The 24,905-nt window shown below is 42.9% G+C and overlaps 1 protein-coding gene across 1 annotated transcript in view; it reads right to left on the bottom strand.

The window, feature by feature from the left end:
• Nucleotides 1–24,905, bottom strand: part of NFYC (nuclear transcription factor Y subunit gamma) — a 542,726-nt gene that overhangs the window by 216,910 nt on the left and 300,911 nt on the right. Inside the window, exon 4 of the mRNA XM_044083683.1 lies at nt 6,540–6,713. Within this exon, the coding sequence (XP_043939618.1) occupies nt 6,540–6,713 (174 nt within the window). The remainder of the gene's footprint in view (nt 1–6,539; nt 6,714–24,905) is intronic.

The raw sequence follows: 24,905 nt of genomic DNA, 5'->3' as shown, positions 1-24,905 counted from the left end.
AAAAAAAAAAAAAAAAAAAAAACATTTTAGGAATGAAACATTCAAGACATTGAGTTATACAGACATTATAATATTCAATGCCAACATTGTAACACACAATTATCTTATTTGGTGGGGCTTAAGGTAAAGGGGAGGAGAATAAAAGATAAAAGTTATTAGAATATTTACACACAGTAAGGTTTGAGCCATTTTTAAAGGTACCTAAAGAAGAGAGGGAGGGGTTAAGTTTGGGTTGTACAGGAACAAATTTTGGAGCCAAGTAGATGGAGTTTGAGTTTTTCTTTAAAGTGGGCTGGGTGAATAGTACAGCAAATTGTCTGTAGGAAGTTGGTTCCAAGCTTGGGCTATACAGCATTTATATAAGAGTTTGCCAACAGTTTTCTTTGGTTGGAAAGATTGAAGTGGTTGTAGGTTGGAGGTACGGAGGGTACGAACAGGTTTATAGGAAGAGATGAAAGTTGAGAGAGCAGGACAAGACGCAGGCTTGTAGTGAACAGAGTAAATCATTTGAAGTTGTGAAAACAACAGTAAGTGAGGGAATTCAAGCCAGTTAAGGGATGTAAGGGCTGTGCAGTGGTATGTTTTGTATGGAGAGTTTGTGATGAATCTTGCAGTCTTATGGTAGGTTTACTGGAGTTTGTATAAAGTTGTGGTTTGAATGTTAGTAAACAATGGGGCAAGCATAGAGAAATAGTGGGAGGAGAAAAGCTTGGGCTAGGGTGAGTCTTGCATTTGGAGTCAGAAATGTTTTATTTCGATAGAGTAAGCCTAATTTCTGGTTGGTCTTTTTTATACAGTGTAGGTGGTATAGGTTAAATCAATAATGACTTCAAGAAGTTTAGAATGAGCATCAGGTTTAATAAGAGTGTTATTTGAGGAACTGATTGGAAGGAGGTTTTAAGGTGGGAGAGTGAGCGGGGGAGGAATAATAAGAGTTTAGTTTTTTTTGGAGTTGAGGATGAGTAGGTTATCTGCTAGCCACTGTTCAGTAGATAGAAAGGATTGCCGAGTAAGGGAATGAAGTTCAGATATGTTGTCAGAGATAGAAATGAGGGTAGAATCATCAGCGTACTGTATGAGGGAGGATTGCTTATATGATGTGTGGAGGTCATTGGTGAAAATATTGAACAGGAGGGGTCCTATGATGGAGCCCTGAGGAACCCCTGTTGGAACAGGTAAGAAGGGAGAGGAAGAGAGCCATTTAACAGATTGCTGTCTGCCAGACAAGTAGCTAGAAAACAAGGAAATGGTGGAGGATGACAGGTTGAGGTTGGCGAGTTTGGATAGTAGAAGAGGGTGGGAGACTGTGTCGAAGGCTTTAGATAGGTCTAAGAGAAGGCAAGAGGTGAGTTTATTGTTGTCAAGGGCCTCAGCAATGGTGTGGAAAAATGTTAGGAGGGCAGTAGTTGTGCTGTGTCTAGGACGGAAACCATGAGAAGGTTATGTTGGCGTTTTTAGAGGGGGGATAAGATGGCGATAGGCCAGTAATTGGATGGGTTTGTGGAGTTTCCACCTTTGTGTAAGGGAATGGTATAGAAAGATTTCCACAGGGTAGGCACAGTGGATTCTTGGATAGATCTGTTAACAGATCTTGGGAATGCTATTGAGTCAGTTGCTAATTTTAGGAAAACAGGAGGTAAGTTATCAGTGGAGGGGGAGCAGGGTTTTAGCTTTAGAAGAAGAGCTCAGATGAATGATGTGGAGACAGGTTGTAGGGAGAAAAAACTGTTAGGTGAGTTGAGGGGGGTAGGAGGAGGAGTAGTTGCTGCTGGATGTTAACAGAGTCTGTACAGTAGTGATAAAGTGAGTATTTAGTAGTGTAGCTGTTTCTTGGTCAGATGTATTAGGGTAGGGGGAGGGAGTAGAGGGATGGCCAGGAGAGAGAATATGGTTAATGGCTGACCAGACTTTCAGAGGGTTTGATTTGCTGTTTACTACCATCAGAGTTAAAGGACTTTTTGTCTGATTTGTTTTTTAGTTAGATTTCTGAGTTGTCTGTATTCTTGGAGGAGGGGTAGTTGCTTGGATTTCATCCATGCTTTCCATGCCTTGTCTCTTTGGAGCATAAGGGAACTAGAATCTTTAGAAAGCCATGGGCATAATTAGCTTTTGCTCTAACCTTTCTGGAGGGAGCAAGGGAATTAAAGGTGTTTAAGAATATGTTATTGAAGCTGGATACAGCATAATTTACAGGAATCCTAGTTAGAAAAGACCAGTTGATGGAGGATAAGATGGAGTTGAATTCTGTAGTATTAAAGTTTGCAAGTTTATGGCAGTGTCTGAACAGGTTTGATTTATTTGGTGGGGAGGTATATCTAAAAACAGAGGTAGGTGGTCACTACGGTGAAATGGTAGTGTAGAGGGTTGGTGATACAGGTTAGGGGAGTTGGTTAGTAACCAGTCAATTATGGAGCTGGAAAATGAACTTTTATGGATTCTAGTGGGAGGAGGTTACAAGTTGGTGAAAACCATACAGATTAATGCTACTTTGAGGGGAGTCAGTTTTTAGTTTGGCCCAGTCAAGGTTAGCATCACCTAAAATTAGTTTTTTTTTGGTATGTTTTGGGAGAACCAGGAAATGATTTTTCTAAGGTGGGTAAGTTATTTCCTGGGTGGATATAGATAGAGGAAATGGCCATTTTCTTGTGAGGATTAAGATGGCAGTTCGTGATGAGAAGTTCAGCAGGGTGAAAATCAGGGATAGGTGAGGGGAAGGGAGAGAGCTTTAGGTTGTTTGAGTGAAGGATGGCAACACTGCCCCCTTTTTTAGTCTGTCTAAACGATAAATATTGTAGCCTGGTGGGAGGATTTCATGGTTTATAACATGTGGCTTAAGCCAGGTTTCAGATAGGCACAGTATGTGAGGGGTTTTCTGGGCAATCCAAGCATGAAGCTCAGTGATTTTATTGGTTAGACTTTGTATGTTTAGAAGGTATATGGATAGGTATTTAGGTGGAATTGGGTTGGGTATGGTAGATGGGGTAGAGGTGTCTGGAAGGCTGGGAGACTTGAGAGAATAGGGGATGGTATGGTTTAGTGTGGAGGTAGAGGAGAGTGGGGATGTGAAATTAGGTCTAGAGTGGGTGGGACCAGGGGTGGGGTGGATGTCACCTGAGGTAAGTAAGTTATTATTAGGTACTGTGACTAGGAAGGTAAACTGGTGTAGTTTGAATAGTTTGGACTTAGGTTTATAAGTTGGGGGGATATATGTAATCTGGTAGATCTTCTTAGGTAACAGTTGGGGAGGTTGAACAGAGCTGGGGAGATATCAAAGTAGGATGGAATAAAACAGGTGTTGGAAGTGTTTAAGGTATAGGAGGATGAAGTGTATGATTGATCGGGGGGAGGTGGGAATGGCATGAGGTCTGAGTGGTTAGGAGAAAGATGAGTAGGGACGTTAGAATGAGGTATTGCATTTTAGTTAGGTAGTTGTTGAATACGAGGAGTGGTGATTGTAGGGAGTAAAGAGAGGGAAAGAGTTATGGCATATAGGTAGGTGATTATTAGTTGTAGTGGGAAGAGTAGGATACAGTGGGGGGACAGAAAGTGAAGAATAGTTTGGGTTGGCAGGAAGTTGTTTATTGCTGGACAGTTGGAGGAGGAAGGGGAAGGCATGGATGGTATAAAGGAAACTGTCAGGGGGTGGGTGGGAATGGGGTAGGGTAAGGAAGCGAAGTGAGCCAGAGTGTAGTGAGGGCGAACGGAGCGGGGCAATGCCCAGGTAAAAAATGGCACAGGCAAAACCAATCAGGGAAGAGAGGGATTGGCTGGATTGTGGAGAGAGATTAGCACAGCTAGGGAGCAGTTACCTCTAACTTTATTTACTTTTTTGTTTCGCTTTTCCTCTTATCTACTGCAAAGCCAAAAGCTGAGCAGTTGGAAGACAAATCAAAATAGCAGTCGATTTTGCTGGAGAGAGGAAAAGGACAGCACTCTACACAAAAGCAGGGTAGAATAACGTGAATAGAGAAAGGGGAAAATGGAGGGATAGAAAATGTTAGGTTAGGGCTGCTGGTGTCTTGTTTCTTGACCAGAGAGAGTATTCAGACACTAGTTACTTCACAGTAACTCTAGGGGCATTGAAACAACTGTAGGTTAACACTGATGCAAGGTTAAAAGTATCACTTTCTTTCACAATAATTATTTGTCATTGGAGATGCATACTTAAGTGGTCTTTGTAAAAAGAAGTTAGCTGTTTGCAGAGCCGAAAGTCAGGAAAAGGGTTTCAGATTAGTGTTCCACGCACAGTGTTGTTTAAACGGTGCCCAGGTGAAACAACAGGGTAGACTCCACTATAGGCTATAAAGCAAGAGGAGGGGAGGGTTTAGATTACAGACAATTTAGAAAACAGTTGATGTAAAAACATCTCACACTAAACTAGTAAGGCACATAGAATAAACAAGACACCCCTGACTAATTGTAAGGGAAAAATAAAACATTCCAGACTCAATTTGTATTGTGAAAAACAGATAAGGAGAACATAAAAAAGCACTGCGTGACTAGCAGGGTTATAAAATCAATTACTATGCATTAAAAGTGTGGGTGGGGGCTGCTAATACTTTTAACAATCAAATTTGCTTCTATCTACATTTAACAATCAATTTCATTGAGAGAAAAAGCATGCAGCTAATACTTTTAATAATCAAATTACATTGAGAGAAATACGATGTAGTGCTCTAACAGCAACAGGATTGAGCAGAGTGTTTAATATAATTGTATAATGTAAAATGCGCTCGCTTGTATCTACATTTAACAACCAATTTCATTGAGAAGAAGCATGCAGTATTCAAACAGTGGAAGGCTAATCAGTGTGTTTAAACAAAATTAAGTTCTTCAAATGCACTCGCTTCTGTCATAGAAACTACAGTTGTGAATTACTCTAGAAAACCTGTCGCACTGTTGATAATGCAATACTAACGCTGCCAACAGCACTACGTGCAGCTACTATTACTGAAAAGCAATAACACCTAACATCACAAAATGTGCTACTACCTCACTTCACACACAGTACAGCACAATGTGGTATAGTAACAGCTATTTCACTTGAACAGGCAGGCTTTTGAATAAGCAGTTAAGCGATTAACTGCAGAGATGTGAAAACAAATACTCTTGGGCTTAAACAGTACGCCATGTTGTAACAGCACTGACTACATTATATGAGGAGCTCTAAATAACAGGTAGCATGGGGATAAAATACAAGCAATTGCTAACAATGAATACAGTTAGTTAATACAACATTGCATTATTTTGAAACAACAGCAGTGAAAAGAGCACTTACGAGACTAGCGTTATGCACTCGCCAGGGAACAGAGACGTTCAGCAGCAGAGAGAAGTAGTATATTTAAAAATGGCACCTGCTTGACAAGGGTACCTATGGAAGCTAGGAACAGGATACGAGGTGAAGGAGGAGGGGTTAAGCAGAGAGGGAGCGGGCCAACACCCAGGTAAGAAATAGCATAGGCAAAACCAATCAGGGAAGAGAGGGATTGGCTGGATTGTGGAGAGAGATAAGCACAGCTAGGGAGCAGTTACCTCATTAACTTTCTTTAGTTTTAGTTTCGTTTTCCTCTTATTTTAGACCTAAATTACATGTGGCGTAAGAGCGTATTCAGATACTAGTTACTTTACAGTAACTCTAGGGCACTGAAACAACTGTAGGCAATACAGATGCAAGGTTAAAAGTATCACTTTCTTGCACAATAATTATTGGTAATTGGAGACGCATACTTAAGTGGTCTTTGTAAAAAGAGGTTAGCTGTTTGCAGAGACGAAGGTCAGGAAAAGGGTTTCAGATTAGTGTTCCACGCACAGTGTTGTTTAAACGGTGCCCAGGTGAAACCACAGGGGAGACTCCACTATAGGGAGACTAGCATTATACGCTTGCCAGGGAACAGAGACAATCCAGCAGCAGAGCAAATTTACCACTCAGCCCCCCTGAGAAAATAACTTCAAACATAACCCCACCAACTACAGACTGGGTGCAGGTCCTGGCTGTGCTCACTAAGGCCAAGAACACAGTCTCAACGGGACCCAATAATATCCTAGGAGATAAAAACTACCTCACCAATAACAGTAGAGTCATCATCGCAAAAACCCACCTACTGTATGTTTCTTCTATACTAACTAACCTAAACAATGGAGATTTAAGTAAATGAATCAACTGTTATAACAAAATATCAAAGTCTGCTACTGACTCAGGTTTCAGGTCCCACCACTGTTTAGCTCTGAAACAACTATCCTGACTAGAACTACCAAACTTACTCAGCTATAACCAGCTCATAATTGCTCATCAGATCCTATACTATCTCAAAAAAAAACTCCAGTCCTGTATATCATTATACTAACAACTGTCTTCTAAGATCCACAAACAAAGCATTAGTTGACATATCCAAAAACAAGAATTACTCAGGTGACTCCCTGTACTCTACTGCCTTTGCAAAAATATTTTCCTTATGCATAGTCAGTTTTCACAGCTAAGATTGAGCCCCACTCTCCCAATAACCGGACAAAAAATTGAATTCTTAGATCATGTTACTTACCTGTCCCTGCTGTGGCTGTGCGATGATTATGTGACCGGGCTGGATGGTAGCTGCAGGAGTGGCAGACTGCTGACCTTGCTGCTGCCCCTGTACCTGCACTGTCGCAGGCTGCTGAGCAAGTGTGAAGTAATACTGGATAGGCTCTGCTGAAGTTACCGTTTGACGAACATCCTCCTAGAATACAAGAAAAAGTCTGAAAATAATGCTTCTTTGTTCTTATACTCTTACTAACAAAGAAGGAAACTTCAGAATGCAAGTGCACTTTAAGAAGACAGGAGGAATCTGCATGTATCCTTTATTAACGATACTAGATCTAGCAAGGCACAGACTGATATTAAACATCTAACTCCCGTTTCACATTACAGCTATATTTTTTTCTGATATTGTAATCTTTGTTTCACAGCTTTGCTAGCTAGCATATGCTGCTAAACAATATACTTAAAGGCAAACATCTGATCTGGGAATGATAAAGCACAGTTGTGTACTTACCATAAATGTAGATGTTAGAGTGTATTCACTGTTGCAGTCATTACAATTGGATTATCCTGCTGGCAGGCTACCCGCAGTCGGCCTGAATTTCAAAGTCTAGGTCCGGCGTTGGTTGCTGTCGCCTCCTCCCTGACGTCAGTGCGCCAGGGGTATAAAAGATGCAGCAGACACCATTTTCTTCAGTTTTTCTTGCCCCAGATGTTAGGTGCCCCCAAAAGGGGCGGCTAAAAATATGTCAATAAAGCATGCATGCACCAAGGTAAACTTTTCCTTCATCTACAAGCAAATACACCACATAGGTTGTATAGAATAGAGAAGTACAGATAAGTTCCAGCAAAGATAAGGGGGATGGTGGGAGGGTAACCTGGACTGCAACAGTGAATACACTCGAACATCTACATTTATGGTAAGTACACAACTGTACTATGTTCATCATGTTTCACTGTTGCAGTAATTACAATTGGGTTGAATCCCAAAGCTAAGGTTGGGAGGCTGGAGCTTATAGGATTAGGAGCGGCTATGAGGCCCTGCAGAACTGCAGTGGCAAAGCCTGCCCTGGATTTAGAGTAGAGTGATAAGTGATCATGCTTTGTAAAAGTGTGCACTGAACTCCAGGTTGCAGCCTCTAAAATGTCTTTGGTTGGTACTCCTCTGAGGAAGGTTGCTAAGTGGCTGCTGCTCTGGTTGAATGTGGCCTAATGCCCTTAGGCATTGATTTGCCATGTTGTGAATAGCAGAAATGAATGCAGTGGCCTATCCACTTTGAAATAGTCTGCTTTGAGATAGCCTTTCCTTGAGATCCTGCAGCATATGCACTAATAATTGCTCAGTCTTTCTGATAGCTTTGGTTCTGTCCAAGTAGAAGCACAGCTGTGTATGTCCAAAGAATGCAGAAGTCTCTCACCCTTATTCTGTGGATTTGGGTAAAAAGTAGGCAAATGAATAGTTTGGTTAAGGGCCACACTGGACACTACCTTAGGCATAAATGTCGGGTTTGTCCTCAGAGAAACCCTATCTGGATGGAAAATGATAAAAGGTTCCACAGCCATGAGTGCCTGTAGCTCTGAGACTCGTCTTGCAGAGGTTATTGCTAGGAGCAGTGCTGTTTTCCATGATAAAAATTTTATATCAGCTGAAGAGGGCTGGCTCAAAAGGAGGCAGGGTGAGTTTTTCCAAGACATAACTGAGGTCCCATGCAGGAATTGGTGATCTCCTTGGAGACCTTAAAGGTTTTGGCTCCTCTGAGGTACTGCCTTACTAAAAGGATGAGAAAGAGCTGAAATGGCAGAGGCATGAATCTTAATTGATGAAAAGAATAGGTCTTTGTCCAGCATCTCAGTTAAATATTGCAAAATCTGAGGAATATTTGGTACAGTTGTGTCAATACCTTGTGCCTGGTTCCAAGCACAGAATCTCTTCCATTTTTCAGCATACAATTTTCTGGTACTAGGCCTCCTGGCCTCCAAAATAACATCCATCACCGCTTTAGAGAGGTGTGTTTTGAATAACTACAGTATCCACCATGCTGCCAGATTTAAGGTCTTGAGTTGGCTGTGCAGGATCTGATTGTTGTGTTGGGACAGTAAGTGAGGAAGTTGAGGTAATGTCCAGGCTGGGTACTGAGACAAGTTCCTTAGGATTGGGTACCAGTGCTGGCGGGGCCAGTCTGGGGCAATCAGTATCATTTTTGGCTTCTCTTGTCTGACTTTTAGGAGTACCTTGGGGAGGAGAGGCAGTGGAAGAAAGGCATAGACTGTTAAGTTTTTCCAGCTGAAAGATAGAGCATCCACTTTCCATGCTTGCTTGTGAGAAGTCCTTGTGCAGAATCTCTTCAGTTGGCAGTTGTGAGGGGAGGCAAATAGATCTATGTCCGGGCATCCCCAATTCCTTGTTATCATGCTGAAGACTTGTGGATCCAATTTCCATTCATGGGGATCCATGAGGTTTCTGCTTAGTTCGTCTGCCAGAGTATTTATCTTTCCTGGCAGGAATTGTGTCTGCAGATGTACTTGGTAAGTCAATGCTGTGTCCCACAAATTCATGGCTAGCCTGCATATGGGGTAGGAATGAGTGCCTCCCTGCTTATGTACCACATGACTGTAGTATTTGTCCATCATTATCAGTAGTTGTCCCGGATGAAGTAGATCCTTGAAGGCTGTCAGGGCATTCTGAACAGCTAGCATCTCTTTTTGGTTGATATGTAGATGCATTTGGCTTGCGGACAATGTGCCCTGAATACATCTTCCTGCCATGTGGGCCCCCCAGGCATAATCTGATGCATCTGTTGTTAATATCTGCCTGGCTGTGGGTAAAGCGAATGGCTGTCCCTTGTTGTGGTGAAAAGCCTTTGCCCACCATAGAAACTCCTGTTGCAGGCAGGGAATGAGGGTAATTATTGTTTCCAGGCTGTGGCAATGTTGAGTCCAAACACTTTTTAGATACCATTGAAGTTTCCTCATATGCAATCTTGCATATGGAATTAGCAAAATGCAGGATGCCATGAAGCCCAAAGGCTGCAAAATTTTTCTTGCAGATAACTGGGTATTTGTTGCCAAATTTTTGAAATAAGTAGTCAGTTGCCTTTGTCTGTCTGGTGTGAGATAAGCCATCTGGGCAGTTGTATTTAAGCTTGCACCCAGGAATATTATCTCTTGAAAGGGTACTAGTTTTGATTTTTTTTCGTTTGCTGTGTACCCTAGGCATGTAAGTAATCTTTTTGCAAATGCCAGATGCTGTAGTAGAATGTCCTTGTTCTCTGCTTGAATAAGGCAGTCGTCCAAGTAAGGATATTTTTGTATTCCTCTTTGTCTGCAAAATGCAATTACTGGAGCCAGGCATTTTGTGAAGACCCTGGGCGCAGTAGATAAGCCGAAGGGCAGTGCAGAGAATTGGTAGCGCATTGAGACAGCTATGAATCTGAGGTACCTTCTGCATGATTGTCTGATTGGGACATGCAGGTATGCCTCTTTTAGGTCTAAAGTCACAAGCCAAGCCTTCTTACCCAGCATGGGCAGAAGCTGCTGCAGAGTCAACATTTTGAATCTTGGAATATCCAGGTATGTGTTTAGAATAAATAGGTCCAGTATTGGTCTCCAGGCTTTGTCCTTTCTGGGCACCAAGAACAGTCTTGAGTAAAATCCTTGTCCCTGCTCTTGCTGTGGTACTTGCTGAATGGCCCTCATGTCCATGAGGGACGACACTTGCTTTTGTGCCTCTGCCCATTGATTTTTTGGCAGGTCTGGCAAACCATTTGCCCTTGGCAGGGTGTGAAAGTGAAACCTGTAGCCTTGTGACACTATATCCAAGACTCATTTGTCCTGGGTTATTACGTGCCAATTTTGAGAAAAAAGTGCTAGTTTTCCACCTAAAGGTGCTGCCAGAAGGTAAGTGCTTGGCGCAGGCAGGGAGAAGTCATTGGGACTGTTTCCTGTATGGCTGTAATTTGTCTTCTCCGCTTTTGGAGGTAGAAGCATCCCATTGTTTAGACCTGTATGAGCCTTGGGGCTGGGATCTGCCTCTAGGGTGTCTGTATCTGCCTCTTTGTGGCCTGTCTGACACTGGAAAGGACCAATTCTTTGTAGGCCAATGCCTTGGAGGCTATACCTGTAAGAAATCATTGACTGTTTGCATAGATTTAGCTTTGTCCTCCATTTTCTTCAACACCTCTTCTGCTTTAACACCAAACAAGGTATCATGCTATAATAGAGCATCTAATAATTTTGCTTTAACATGATCAGGCAGATTCTGTTCCTTTAACCAAGCATGCCTCCGAGTGACAGAACCCATAACAGCGGCCCTGCAGGAGGCCTCCAGAGAATCAAAACCACATTGCAAAGTATGCTTTCCCACTTGTTCAGCTGCATGCAATAAATCCTGCATTTCTTTGTTTTCTGCCCATTCAGAATTTATCAACATTTTCTGTTTAAGCAGTGACATAATATATTGCTGATATTTAAGCATATGAAACTGACAATTTAAAACCCTTATAGCCAAGGTAGCAGAAGTGTAAATCTTTTTTCCCCATCTGTCCAGTGCCCTAGAATCCCTGTCAGAGGGGGTGGGTTTTTTTGCAGTGGAAGCCTTGATCCCTTTGGGACCTTGAGAGATGGTTTCTGGGTCAGCAGCAGGGTTCTTAAAAAGGAATTTTTGTGATTCAGGAACCCTGTAGTATCCGTCTGGCTTAACAGGAGCTGGAGGTAGAGTCAGGAGTCAGACTGGACTCTGAAAATACATCATCTACAAAGTCTATCACAGGTGGAATAGCAATGGGGCTGTGCTGAGGTAGTAAAAGGAAGTCTCTGAGCCTTTTCTTAGATTCTGAATAATCTTGGCTCTCCCAGTGGAAATGCTCCCTCATGGTATGCAGAGTTTCCCCAAAAGAGTAATCCTCAGGAGAAGAGGCTGAAGGGATAGATTCTTCAGCATCAGAATCCTCATAGGGAGGAAGAGAGTATTCCTGATCAGAAGAAAAATCAGAAGAAATGGAAACCTGATCTGAAGAGTCATATTCTGTCTCTTGCCTAGTCCTCTTATCAGGAGGGGGATGGGAACCCCTGATCAAAGTAATTAGGTCTTCGGCCATTTTGAGCATCTGTTTTTTTAGGTATGGAGGCCTGACCAAGGGGCTGTTGTACTTGTTTCTTTGTCTTTAGAGATGCTTTAGTCTTTGCCTTTGAAGCTGAAGTCGGTTTAACATACAACTGTGTAGGCCTGAAAACACCCTCAGAAGCAGATGCCTGCTCAGCGGCTCTGGACCCATCTGAGGGAATAGTTTCCAAGGTTCCAATATCTTGAGTTTCCAGCGGCCTAGTCGGCTCCACGTGGGAGTCAGAAGCGGCCTGCGGCTCTAAAGTAGCGGGCGTCAGGGGCTGCAAAAGCGCCTCACTGAGAACCGGCAACTGGCTTAGAAGAAGCCTAGTCAGTTTTGGACCTCGGATGCCTGTCCTTTTCTTTTTCTTTGCGTTTCTTTTGAATTGTGGTAGTCAGATGGCTATCCGATGACATCTTGTAATTAAATCTTCTGCCAAAATAGTGAAATGCAAAATCGTACCGACGCTTAACAGTACGTTGATTAAATCTAGCACAAAACCGACAATTAGCAACGTTGTGATCAGGGCCTAGGCAAGGAATACAGTAAGAATGGAAGTCCTTATGAGGTATTTGCTTCCCACAAGAAATACAATTATTAATTTTTTTTTGACATCGGTCTGGAGCAAGAAAAAAGTTTCCCCAATGGGGTACTTAGCTTTTAATGAAGACTTCGGATCTGAAATTCGAACATGAAAATCTCAGGAGTCGGCCGACCAGCACTTGTGAACTGCTTTTGCTTCGGGCACCGCGCGGCAAGAAAGACTGAAGAAAATGGCATCGGCTGCATCTTTTATACCCCTAGCGCACTGACGTCAGGGAGGAGGCGACAGCAACCGACGCCGGACCTAGACTTTGGAATTCAGGCCGACTGTGGGTAGCCTGCCAGCAGGACAACCCAATTGCAATGACTGCAACAGTGAAACATGAACGTCATCCAGATTAACACAATTTTCACAAGTTAATCCTTGTTAAAACATACTGCTAAAAACAACATTTACATTAATACAAAATTGTTATCAGTTCACCTGTTATTCAAAATCATAACATGTTCCATGACGGTGTAAAAAGACAATTAGCAGATTTATGAGGCCAAGGAAAAGTTCTAGTCCAACTCTAAGCTAAGATGTGCATTTCATATATTGCAGTTCAGCCTTGGTAATCTTTCGGTAAAGCAAACACTTGACTTCATAAACTGTTGACTCCTAGGATGTCATGCAGCAGTGATTAAGAACTCCCACTACAAAAGTGTCAGCAACCAGTAAAACACTCCCCTGAAAAAAATACTGGAATAGCCTGCCATGGGGGAGTGTGTGTGGATGGGGGGCAGCAAGCAACCATACATTTTCCATCCCTGGGGGTGGGGATGTAAGGATGATAGACTCCTACTGAAAGACCACCACCTGGGAGGGTCCAGGTATATTGTAGCTTTTACAATCTGTGAGACAGGAAGTATGAACCTACTATCGTACCGGGACATCATGGGCATGTGGAAATGTGCACCCACAGTGGGGTTCAGCACAGGTGTTTTACTTGTAGTGGGTGGTCAGACACCAAAAAAATTAAATAAAAAGTGAGAAACACTACTATGAATTAATACCATTCAGTCAGTGCTGCTATATTATCTGATATTTCATGTTGACAAATTTTCAGTAAGCACTGTAACTGTCAAATACTTCACTTTCCAAATAATGCTGCAGGCTAAAAGTCAAAAAAAAAAAAAAAAAAAAAAAACACTGGCCTGTGTCTGTAACCTACAAAAGCTGTACTTATATGTGTTGAAAGTAGTGTGTCAAAATGTGTGAGTCTCAATATGTCATCTGCACTGAATAAACCTATAATCTCCAGCATTTTTAAAGCAGCTGTTTCAACACTTATGACTCACCCTCATGACAATAAGTAGTAAACTTTCATATCCTACCAGACACTGGACTAAACATAATGCAAACTCCACTGCTTCTGCTGAACGGGAAAACATTCAAGCAGGATTCTGAAAATGATGGCATACTATGGGAATTCAAGGTGTTCTTTGCAACTGTTTTCCTAGACTTCTTACACAAATATTTTCAGAAAAGCCAAATAATTAAGATGGAGAAAACTTCTGTTGGATAGAGCACTTTAAATGACTTCTGACTGTTTAAGGCAAAACTGCTCAATAATACTGCAGTAGCTCACACTTCATAAAAACTGTGAAAATTCAAGAAATGGACATTATCAAAATGTCTTTACTGTGTCTCTGCCATAGTGGCCAGGGTCATAGCTGAAAATGGTCCACTTACGCAGTCAACAAATACAAAATGCATACACACATACATACAGTGGTTATAAAAAGTGTATACACCCCTGTTAAAATGCCAGGTTTTTGTGATACAAAATAATGAGACCACAATAAATCATTTCAAAGCTTTTCCCACCTTTAATGTGACCTATAGCCTGTACAGTTCAATTGAAAAACAAATACATCCGTTAGGGGAAAAATATAAAAAATAAAAAATGTACAATAAGCTGGTTGTATAAGTGTGCACACCCTTAAACCAATACTTTGTTGAAGCACCTTTTGATTAAATTACAGCATCCAATATTCTTGGGTAGGAGTCTTATCAGCATGGCACATTTTGACTTGGCAAAAGTGCTCCAAATCTGTCAGATTGTAAGGGCATCTCTTGGGCACAGCCCTCTTTAGGTCACCCCACAAATTTTCTATTGGATTTAGGTCTGGATTCTGGCTGGGCCATTCTAAAACTTTAATTTTCTTCTGGTGAAGCCATTCTTTTGTTGACCTGGTTTGTTTTTCAATTGAAATGTACAGGTTATTGGTCACAGTAAAGGTGGGAAAAGTTTTAAAATGGTTTGTTGTGGTCTCATTTTTTTATAACCTGGCATTTTAACAGGGGGGGTGTACACTTCTTACATCCACTGTATGTATGTGAATATACATAGTATGCACATTTGCATATGGGTCAGTGTGTATATGTATATGTTTGTGTGTGCACGCAAGCGTGTGCATATTATATATATATATATGTACATATATATACAAATAAAATATGCCACTAACAAAATTCTCACTGAAGCAAACCACCTACTGTAAATCTTAATACTGTGGCAGTTAATTCTGTTCAAAATTCTGCTTTACAGAAAAGGCAAGCATGCCATAAAGTACAGTTTTGTACCTACCATAAATGTAGATGTTCGAGTGTATACACTGCTGCAGTCATTACACTTGGGTTATCCTGCCATCAGGTGGTTCCCGCGTCGGCCTGAGTTCCAAAGTCTTGGTCCGGCGTCGGTTGCTGTCACCTCCTCCCTGACGTCAGTGCGATAGGGGGTATATAAGATGCAGCCGACGCCATTTTCTTCAGTGCCCCAGATGTCAGGTGCCCCCAAAAAGGTAGGCAATTCAAACTAATAAAACATACATAAGAAAAGCAATCAACAACTTTCAGTTACCAGCACATACTCCCCATAGGTAGTAAAGGGTAGAAGACATAGGTATGTACCAGCAAGTAAGAGGGGAAGGAGGGAGGGTAACGTGGACTGCAGCAGTGTTTACAATCGAACATCTACATTTATGGTAGGTACAAAACTGTACTATGTTCATCGTGTTACACTGCTGCAGTCATTACACTTGGGAAGAATCCCAAAGCTGAGGTAGGGTGGCTGGTTCTCTAAGGCATTAGGGGTGGCTATAAGGTCCTGCAGCACTGTAGTGGCGAAGTCAGTTCTGGATTTAGAGTATAGAGGCAGATGGTAATGCTTGGTGAAGGTATGTACAGAACTCCAAGTTGCTGCTTCCAAAATGTCCTTGGTAGGTACTCCGAGGTAGGCAGTTGAAGTGGCTGTTGCCCTGGTGGAGTGAGATCTAATGCTGTTAGGTACAGGTTTCCCATGGTGTGTATAGCAGAAACGTATATAGTGTCCTATCCATTTTGAAATAGTCTGTTTTGAAATGGCTTTTCCCTGTGCTCCTGCAGCATATGCTACCAATAATTGCTCAGATTTTCTGAAAGCTTTGGTTTTGTCCAAGTGTAACTGCCTGTGTATGTCCAAAGAATGCAAGTGTCTCTCCCCTTTATTCTGTGGATTTGGATACAAAGTTGGCAAGTGAATAGTTTGGTTTAGAGCCACACTTGATACCACCTTTGGCATAAACGTAGGGTTAGTTCTTAAGGACACTCTGTCTTGGTGGAAAATGATGAAAGGTTCCACTGCCATTAGTGCTTATAATTCTGAAACTCTTCGTGCTGATGTTCTTGCCAGTAGCAGAGCAGTTTTCCAAGAGATATATTTTAAATCTGCTGTGTTAGCTGGCTCAAAAGGAGGTAAAGTTAATTTTTCCAACACGAAGTTGAGGTCCCAAGTTGGAGTAGGTGCTCTACGGGGCGGTCTTATGTTTTTAGCCCCGAGGTACTGTTTTAGCAAAGGATTAGAGAAAATTGGTGGATCCGTGTTATAATGAGCAGAGACGGCAGAGGCGTGGATCTTGATGGATGAAAAGGAGAGGCCTTTGTCCAGCAGCTCAGTTAAATATTGTAGTATCTGAGGAATATTTGGGACAAGAAGGTCAAGGCTGAGATCCTGATTCCAGGCACAGAATCTCTTCCGTTTATCCGAATAGGCTTTCCTGGTACTAGGCCTTCTGGTCTCCAGAATGACCATCCATAACAGCTTTGAAGAGAGGCAGTGCTTGCTTGACTAAGGAATCTTCCATGCAGCCAGGTTTAAAGTCTTTAGCTGGCTGCGAAGTATCTGATTGTTGTGCTGAGTCAGCAAATGTGGGATTTGAGGCAAAATCCAGGGTGGTCCTTGTGCTAAGTTCTTTAAGATTGGGTACCAGTGCTGGCGTGGCCAGTCTGGTGCAATCAGGATCATCTTTGGCTCTTCTTGCCTGGCTTTTAGGAGTACCTTTGGAAGGAGAGGTAGTGATGGGAAAGCATATACTTGCAGGTTTTTCCAGCTGAATGAGAGCATCCACTTTCCATGCTTTTGGATGGTAAGTCCTTGTGCAGAATTTCTGTAGCTGGCAGTTCATTGGGGATACAAACAGATCTATGTCCGGGCTCCACCATTTTTGTCATCATTTTGAATATTTGTAGATTCAATTCCCATTCGTGGGTATCCATGATGTTTCTGCTTAAGTCGCCTGCCAGTGTGTTTTTCTCTCCTGGCAGGAATTGTGCTTGCAGATGAACTTGATAGTTTAGAGCTGTGTTCCACAAGGTCATGGCTTGTCTGCAGAGGGGATAAGAGTGAGTGCCCCCTTGCTTGCTTATGTACCACATAACTGTGGTGTTGTCTGTCTTTAGTAGTAGTTGTCCTGGATGCAGCAGGTCCTTGAAGGCTACAAGGGCATTTTGTACAGCTAGCATCTCTTTTTGATTGATGTGAAGATGCCTTTGTTCTGCGGGCCACTTGCCCTGAATACATTTTCCTGCCATGTGTGCTCCCCAGGCATAATCCGATGCATCTGTTGTCAGTGTTTGCCTGGCTGTGGGTTGAGTAAAAGGATGTCCCTTGTTGAGGTGACAAGCTTGAGCCCACCATCGAAACTCCTGTTGAAGGCAAGGAATTAGTGGTATAACTGTTTCCAAACTTTGACCGTGTTGAGACTAGACACTCTTTAGGTACCATTGTAGTTTCCTCATATGCAGTCTGGCATATGGAATTAGTAGTATGTAAGATGCCATGTAACCCAAGGCCTGCAGAATTTTTCTTGCAGGGAGATGGATTCTTGTTGCCATCAATTGAAAATATTGAGTCAGTTGTCCTTGCTTGTCTGGCGTGAGATAAGACATCTGGGCCGTTGTATTCAATCTGGCACCCAGGAATATTATCTCTTGTGAGGGCACTAGTTTTGATTTCTTTTCGTTTGCTGTGTACCCTAGGCAACTTAACTTTTTTACAAATGCCAGATGCTTTAGAAGAATGCCCTTGCTCTCTGCTTGAATCAGGCAGTCTTCCAGGTACGGATAAATTTGAATTCCTTTCTGTCAGCAAAATGCAATTACTGGCGCCAGGCACTCTGTGAAGACCCTGGGCGCAGTAGATAAGCCAAAGGGCAGTGCAGAGAATTGACAGTGCAATGAACCAGCTATGAATCTGAGGTATCTTGTGCAGTTTTGTCTGATAGGGACATGCAGGTATGCCTCCTTGAGGTCCAAGGTTACGAGCCAAGCTTTCTTGCCCAGCATGGGAAGAAGCTGTAGTGTCAACATTTTGAATTTTGGAACATCCAGGTAAGTGTTTAGAGAAGAAAGATCCAGAATGGGCCTCCAGGCTTTGTCCTTTCTGGGAACCAGAAAGAGTCTCGAGTAAAGTCCTTGTCCTTGCTCCTGTGGTGGTACCTTTTGAATAGCTGTCATGTCCATGAGTACTGTCATTTGTTTTTGAGCCTCTGCCCATTGATTTGGTGGCAGATTTGGCATTCCTTTTAACCTTAGCAGAGTGTGAAAGTGGAACCTGTAACCTTGAGATACAATGTTGAGAACCCATTTGTCTTTGGTGATCACATGCCAATTGTGATAGAAAAGTGCCAGTTTTCCTCCCAAGGGGGCTACCAAAAGAGAGCTGTTTGGCAGGTGTAGTGGGAAGTCATTGGGGCTGTTTTTTATATGGTTGGGACCTGTCTTCCCCTTCTTTCTGGCCTGATGCACCCCATTGTCAAGGTCTGTAAGGACCTTGTGGTTGGCCTCTACCTCTTGGACGTCTGTATCTGCCCCTTTGAGGTCTGTCTGTAACTGAAAAGACCAATTCTTTGTTGACCAATTTCTGCTACATCGAGGAGGCTGAACCTGTAAGAAATCCTTCACCGTTGATTTTTGCCATATCCGCCATTTTCTTTAATACCTCTTCTGCCTTAACTCTGCAAAGGTGCATCCAATAGTTTTGCTTTAACATGATCTGGTAACGTATGTTCTTTTAACAAAGCATGTCGTCTAATCTCAGAACTGTAACTGCTGCTCTACAGGAGGCCTCTAAAGAATCAAAACCACATTGCAAAGTATGTTTTCCCACTTGTTAAGCTGCATGCAATAAATCCTGCATTTCCTTAAAATTAGGAGGATCTGAATCTGGAAGCATTTTTTTGTTTCAACTGAGACATCAAAAATTGTTGACATTTTAGCACGTGAAACTGGCAATTTAAGGCCCTCATTGCTAAAGTTGCAGACGTATATACTTCCCCCATCTGTCTAATGCTCTGGAATCTCTGTCAGAGGGGACTGGATTCTTTGCTGATGAGGTCTTAACCCCTTTGGGTCCCTGAAAAATAGTTTCAGGGTCAGCAACAGGGCTTTTATGAAGAAATTTGTGTGAGTCGGGGACTCTGTAGTATCTGTCAGGCTTAACTGGGGCTGGAGGTAAAGAATCAGGATTTAAGCTGGATTCAGTATTCACATCATCCACAATATCGGAATGGCAAGGGGTCTGTGTTAAGGTAATAAAAGGAAGTCTCTGAGCCTTTTCTTGGATTCTCAGTAATCCTGGCCTTCCCAATGGAAATGCTCCCTCATGGTATGTAAGGTTTCCCCAAAGGAGTAGTCCTCAGACGGAGAGGTTGATGGAATTGATTCCTCAGCATCAGAATCCTCAAAGTACAGTTGTGTACACTTACCATAAATGTAGATGTTAGAGTGTCTTCACTGTTGCAGTCATCACTGTAGGGTTATTTCTGCCGGCAGGCAGCCCTCGGTCGGCCAGATTCCCAAAGTCTGGGTCCAGCGTCGGCTGTTCAGTCATGCTCCCTGACGTCAGAGCGCCAGGAGTACAAAGCTGCCAGCCGACACCATGTTCTCCAGTTTTTCTTGCCCCAGATGTCAGGTGCCCAAAGGTGAAGGCTAATAGTAAAACAAAAATGTAACATACAGTAAACCCCATACCCTGTAGCAAATACACCTCAGAAGGGTGAAGTAGGAAACCACACTAATGAAAGTATAAGAGGGGACAGGAGGGTGGGTAACCCAGACTGCAACAGTGAAGACACTCGAACATCTACATTTATGGTAAGTGTACACAACTGTACTATGTTCATCGTGTTTCACTGTTGCAGTCATCACTGTAGGGTTGAATCCCAAAGCTGAGATAAAGGGTGGTGGTTATAGAGTAGAAGGGGCGGCTAGAAGGCCCTGCAAGACTGCAGAAGCAAAGCCTGCCCTAGACTTAGAGTAAAGAGGGAGACTATAGCGCTTAGAGAAAGTATGCACTGAACTCCAAGTTGTAGCTTCCAAAATATCTTTGGTAGATACTCCCCTGAGAAAGGCAGCTGAAGTAGCAGCAGCTCTGGTAGAGTGAGTCCTAATTTTTCTTGGGAGTTTCTTTCCATGATCAGAGTAACAAAATCTGATTCCATGAGCAGTCCATTTAGAAATGGTCTGTTTTGAAATAGCTTTGCCTTGGGAATTTGTTGCATAAGAAACAAACAGTTGCTCTGTTTTCCTGATATCCTTGGTTCTGTCCAGGTAAAAACGAAGTTGCCTGTGTACATCCAAGGAATGCAAGATCCTTTCCCCCTTATTTTGTGGATTAGTGAAAAAAGTTGGCAGGTGAACAGTTTGATTTAAAGCCATTTTGGAAACCACTTTAGGCATGAAAGTAGGATTAGTCCTTAAAGATACCCTATCTTGATGAAAAATAATATAAGGTTCCACAGCCATGAGTGCTTGTAACTCCGAGACTCTCCTGGCTGAAGTCAAAGCCAGTAGGATAGCGGTCTTCCATGATAAATACTTAATATCAGATGTGGCAGCAGGCTCAAAAGGAGGCAGAGTGAGTTTTTCCAGAACATAGTTGAGGTCCCAGGCAGGTATGGATGGTGTCCTAGGGGGCTTTAAATTCTTTGCTCCTCTGAGATATTGTTTCAGAAGTGGATGCGAAAAGATTGGAGGATCTGTATTGTAATGTGCAGAGAGAGCAGAGGCATGTATTTTCATGGAGGAGAAGGATAAACCCTTATGTAGCATGTCTGTCAGGTAATGTAAAATCAATGGGATATTAGGAATGAGAGGATCCGAATCCTGAGCATGCATCCAGGTGCAAAATCTCTTCCATTTACCTGCATAAGATTTTCTAGTGCTAGGCCATCTGGCTTCTAAGATGACATCCATGACCTGTTTGGGAAGGGTCGGATTAATCAAAGACCCTGAAATACACCAGGCTGCGAGTTTTGATATGAGAGTGCAGAACCTGGCCCTGGTGTTGGGACAAAAGATCTGGAATCTGAGGTAGAATCCAAGGAGGCTCCTGGGATAGATTCATCAGTGTTGAGTACCAAAATTGACGTGGCCAATTTAGGGATAAGTAAAATCATCGTGGGTTTGTTCTGCTTGATCTTTAATAACACCCGTGGAAGAAGAGGTAGTGGAGGAAAGGCATACCCCGAGAGGTTCCTCCAACTGAATGAGAGAGCATCCACTTTCCATGCTAGTTTGTGAAATGTCCTTGTGCAAAAAATCTGGTGGTCGAGGGGGGATGCAAACAGATCTATGTCTGGGCAGCCCCAGACTTCTGTAATCATCTTGAATATTTGGGTGTCTAACATACACTTGCGTGGGTCTGACAGGTTCCTGCTCAGGCTGTCTGCCAGAATATTTTGTTTCCCTGGCAGGAACTGAGCTTGTAGATCCACTTTGCAAGCTAGAGCTGTGTTCCATAGAGTCATGGCTAGAATGCAAAGGGGGTAGGAGTGTGAACCCTCTTGTTTGTTCATGTACCACATAACTGTGGTGTTGTCTGTCCATATCAGTAGTTGTCCTGGCCGTAGAAGATCCCTGAAAGCCAAGAGGGCATTCTGTACAACTAACATCTCTTTTAAATTGATATGTAGGTGCTTCTAATCCTCCGTCTAAAAACCTTGCAGGCCTTTCCCCTGCAAGTGGGCTCCCCATGCGTAATCCGAGGTGTCCGTGGTTAACACTTGGCTGGCTGGAGGCAGACTGAAGGCTTTCCCTTTGCTGTGAAAACATGCCATGGTCCACCAATGGAATACCTTTTGTAGGCAAGGCAAGACAGCAATCTGTGTGTCTAGGCTGTGGCAATACTGGGACCATACACTTTTTAGGTACCATTGTATTCTTCTCATATGTAGTCTTGCATATGGTATGAGAAGGATGCAGGAGGCCATGTAACCCAAAGCCTGCAGGAATTTCCTTGCAGTTAGTAGAGACATTAACGGCAAGGTTTTGAAAGTTGAAGCCAGCTGTAGTTGTTTTTCAGATGTCAGGAATGCCATCTGGGTTTTTGTGTTTAGAAGAGCACCCAGAAAAGTCATCTGTTGTGTGGGTGTCAAATTTGACTTTATGTTCACAGTGAATCCCAGGTACTTTAGTAGATTTTGAACAAATTCCAGGTGCTGGAGTAAGACATCCTTGCTGTCTGCTTGAATAAGGCAGTCATCCAGATAAGGGTAAATTTGAATTCCCTTGAGTCTGCAATAAGCTACTACTGGTGCCAGGCACTTGGTGAAGACCCTGGGCGCAGTAGACAAGCCAAAGGGCAGTGCAGAGAATTGGTAATGTTTCGAGCCGGCCTTGAACCTGAGGTATTTTCTGCACTCCTGTCTGATAGGGATGTGTAGGTAAGCCTCCTTTAAATCCAATGTCACCATCCATGCATTTTTGCTCAACATTGGCAGGAGCTGCTGCAGAGTAAGCATCTTGAACTTTGGTATCTCCAGGAAAGTATTTAAGACCGAAAGATCCAGGATGGGTCTCCATGAATTTTGTTTTCTGGGAACTAGAAAGAGCCTTGAGTAAAAGCCTTGCCCAGTCTCTGATTGTGGAACCAGTTCTATGGCCCTCATAGCCATGAGGGATCCCACCTGGTTTAATGCCTCTGCCCATTGGTGTTTTGGTAGGTCTGGCCATCCATTTGGTCTTGGCAAGGTATGAAAGTGGAATTTGTAACCTCTTGAAAAGTACAGTTTTGTACCTACCATAAATGTAGATGTTCGAAGATCCACATTGCTGCAGTCCTTACACTTGGGTAGTCCGCTGTCCTCGGTCGGCCCGAATATCAAAGTATAAGGCTGACGTCGGTCAGGGCGCATTTGACTGACGTCAGAACGTCAGGGTACAAATGCGCATGACCGGCGTCATATCCTCAGTCTTTTCTTGCCCCAGATGTCAGAAGACCCTAAAAATAAAGGTCAAAACCAAAAGACAGCAAACAACCAACCAACCACCCTTGCACTAACTATATGTACAATATATACAATATACACAAAATGTACAACCCAACCCACACAACCACCTCTAACTACAGAGGGGAAGGAGGGAGGTAAATTGGACTGCAGCAATGTGGATCTTCGAACATCTACATTTATGGTAGGTACAAAACTGTACTATGTTCTTCATCTCACATTGCTGCAGTCCTTACACTTGGGTAGAATCCCAAAGCAGAGGTAAGGGAGGATGGCTAACTACAAGGAAGCAGGAGCTGCCAAAATGCCCTGCAAAACAGCAGTGGCAAAACCAGCCCTGGACTTAGAGTAAAGTGGCAGGTGATAATGCTTAGAGAAAGTATGCACAGAACTCCAAGTAGCTGCCTCCAAAATATCCTTGGTTGCCACTCCCCTCAAAAAAGCTGTTTAAGTGGCAGTAGCCCTAGTGGAATGAGGCCTAATCCCAGCTGGAATCTCCTTGCCATGATGGGAATAACAGAAAGCAATGCAAAACCCAATCCACTTAGAAATAGTTTGTTTTGATACAGGCTTGCCCTGAGAACTCAAAGCAAAAGAAACAAACTGCTGAGACTGCCTGAAACCTTTAGTTCTGTCCAAATAATAACGCAACTGCCTGTGGACATCTAAAGTGTGCAAAATCTTTTCCCCTTTATTTTGGGGATTTGCATAAAAAGTAGGCAAATGAATAGTTTGGTTTAAAGCCACACTAGAAACCACCTTAGGCATAAAGGAAGGATTAGTACGTAATGATACCCTATCCTTATGGAAAATCAAGAAAGGCTCAACTGCCATAAGGGCCTGTAATTCAGAAACCCTTCTTGCAGAGGTAATGGCCAACAAAAAAGCAGTCTTCCATGATAAATATTTCAACTCAGCAGTAGCTGCAGGCTCAAAAGGTTGTAGAGTGAGTTTCTCCAACACAAAATTGAGATCCCAAGCAGGAGTAGGAGCTCTTCGTGGGGTCTTATATTCTTTGCCCTCTAAGAAATTGCTTGAACAAAGGATGAGAAAACAATGGTGGGTTGCAATCATAGTGAGCTGAAATTGCTGCAGCATGAACTTTAATAGAAGAGAAAGACAAACCTTTGTCTAGCAACTCAGTAAGATATTGAAGAGCCACACACAAATTAGGCTCAGAAACATCAAAATCTTTGCTGTACTCCAAAACAAAATCTCTTCCATTTGTCTGTACACTTTCCTTGTACTAGGCCTCCTAGCTTCCAAAATAACATTTAAAACTTGCTGAGGAAGTGGAGGCCCACTATGGTTCAAAACAGAATATGCCAGGCTGTTAGGTGCAGAGAGTGAAGCTTGACATTTAGCAAATGGCTGTCCTCCCATGCGACAACAGGTGTGGAATCGAAGGCAAAGGCCATGGAGGCTTCCGTCAGACTTCTCAGCAATGGGTACCAGTGTTGTCGGGCCAATCCGAGCTATTAAAATCATCCTTGGCTTGTCCTGTCTGACCTTTAGAAGTACCTTTAGGAGGAGAGGCAGAGGTGGAAAGGCATACACATGAAGATTGCTCCAATTGAAAGAAAGAGCATCCACTCTCCAAGCTGTGGGATGAAACCTTTTTGTGCAAAACCTTGGCAGCTGATGGTTTAGTGGAGAAGCGAACAGATCTATGTCTGGAGTTCCCCATGACACTGTCAATTTCTGAAATACATGAGGATCAAATTTCCACTCGTGGGGATCCATAATTCGTCTGCTCAACACATCTGCTAAGGAGTTCTGTGCTCCTGGCAGAAACCTTGCCTGAAGATTGAGCTGTAAACAGAGCAGTCTCCCACAAAATCATTGCTTGCCTGCATACAGGATAAGAATGTGTTCCCCCTTGCTTGTTGATGTACCACATGACAGTTGTGTTGTCTGTTAGAATCAACACCTGCCCTGGAAGAAGTAATTCCTTGAAAGCAATTAATGCAAACTGGACTGCTAACATCTCCTTCATGTTGATATGTAGATGTTGTAGTCTGACAGGCCACTTGTTTTGTATCCACTTTCCATTTAGATGAGCTCCCCAAGCTTTGTCTGAGGCATCTGTCGTTAGAATCTGACTCGCCTCTGGCCGGGTCACAGAGTCCCTTGTTTAGGTGACATTCCTGAGCCCA

Source organism: Protopterus annectens, chromosome 9.part0, assembly GCF_019279795.1.
Source record: "Protopterus annectens isolate FY-2018-M chromosome 9.part0, PAN1.0, whole genome shotgun sequence".
Lineage (NCBI taxonomy): Eukaryota > Metazoa > Chordata > Ceratodontiformes > Protopteridae > Protopterus > Protopterus annectens.
This window is presented reverse-complemented; position numbering and strand designations above follow the sequence as displayed.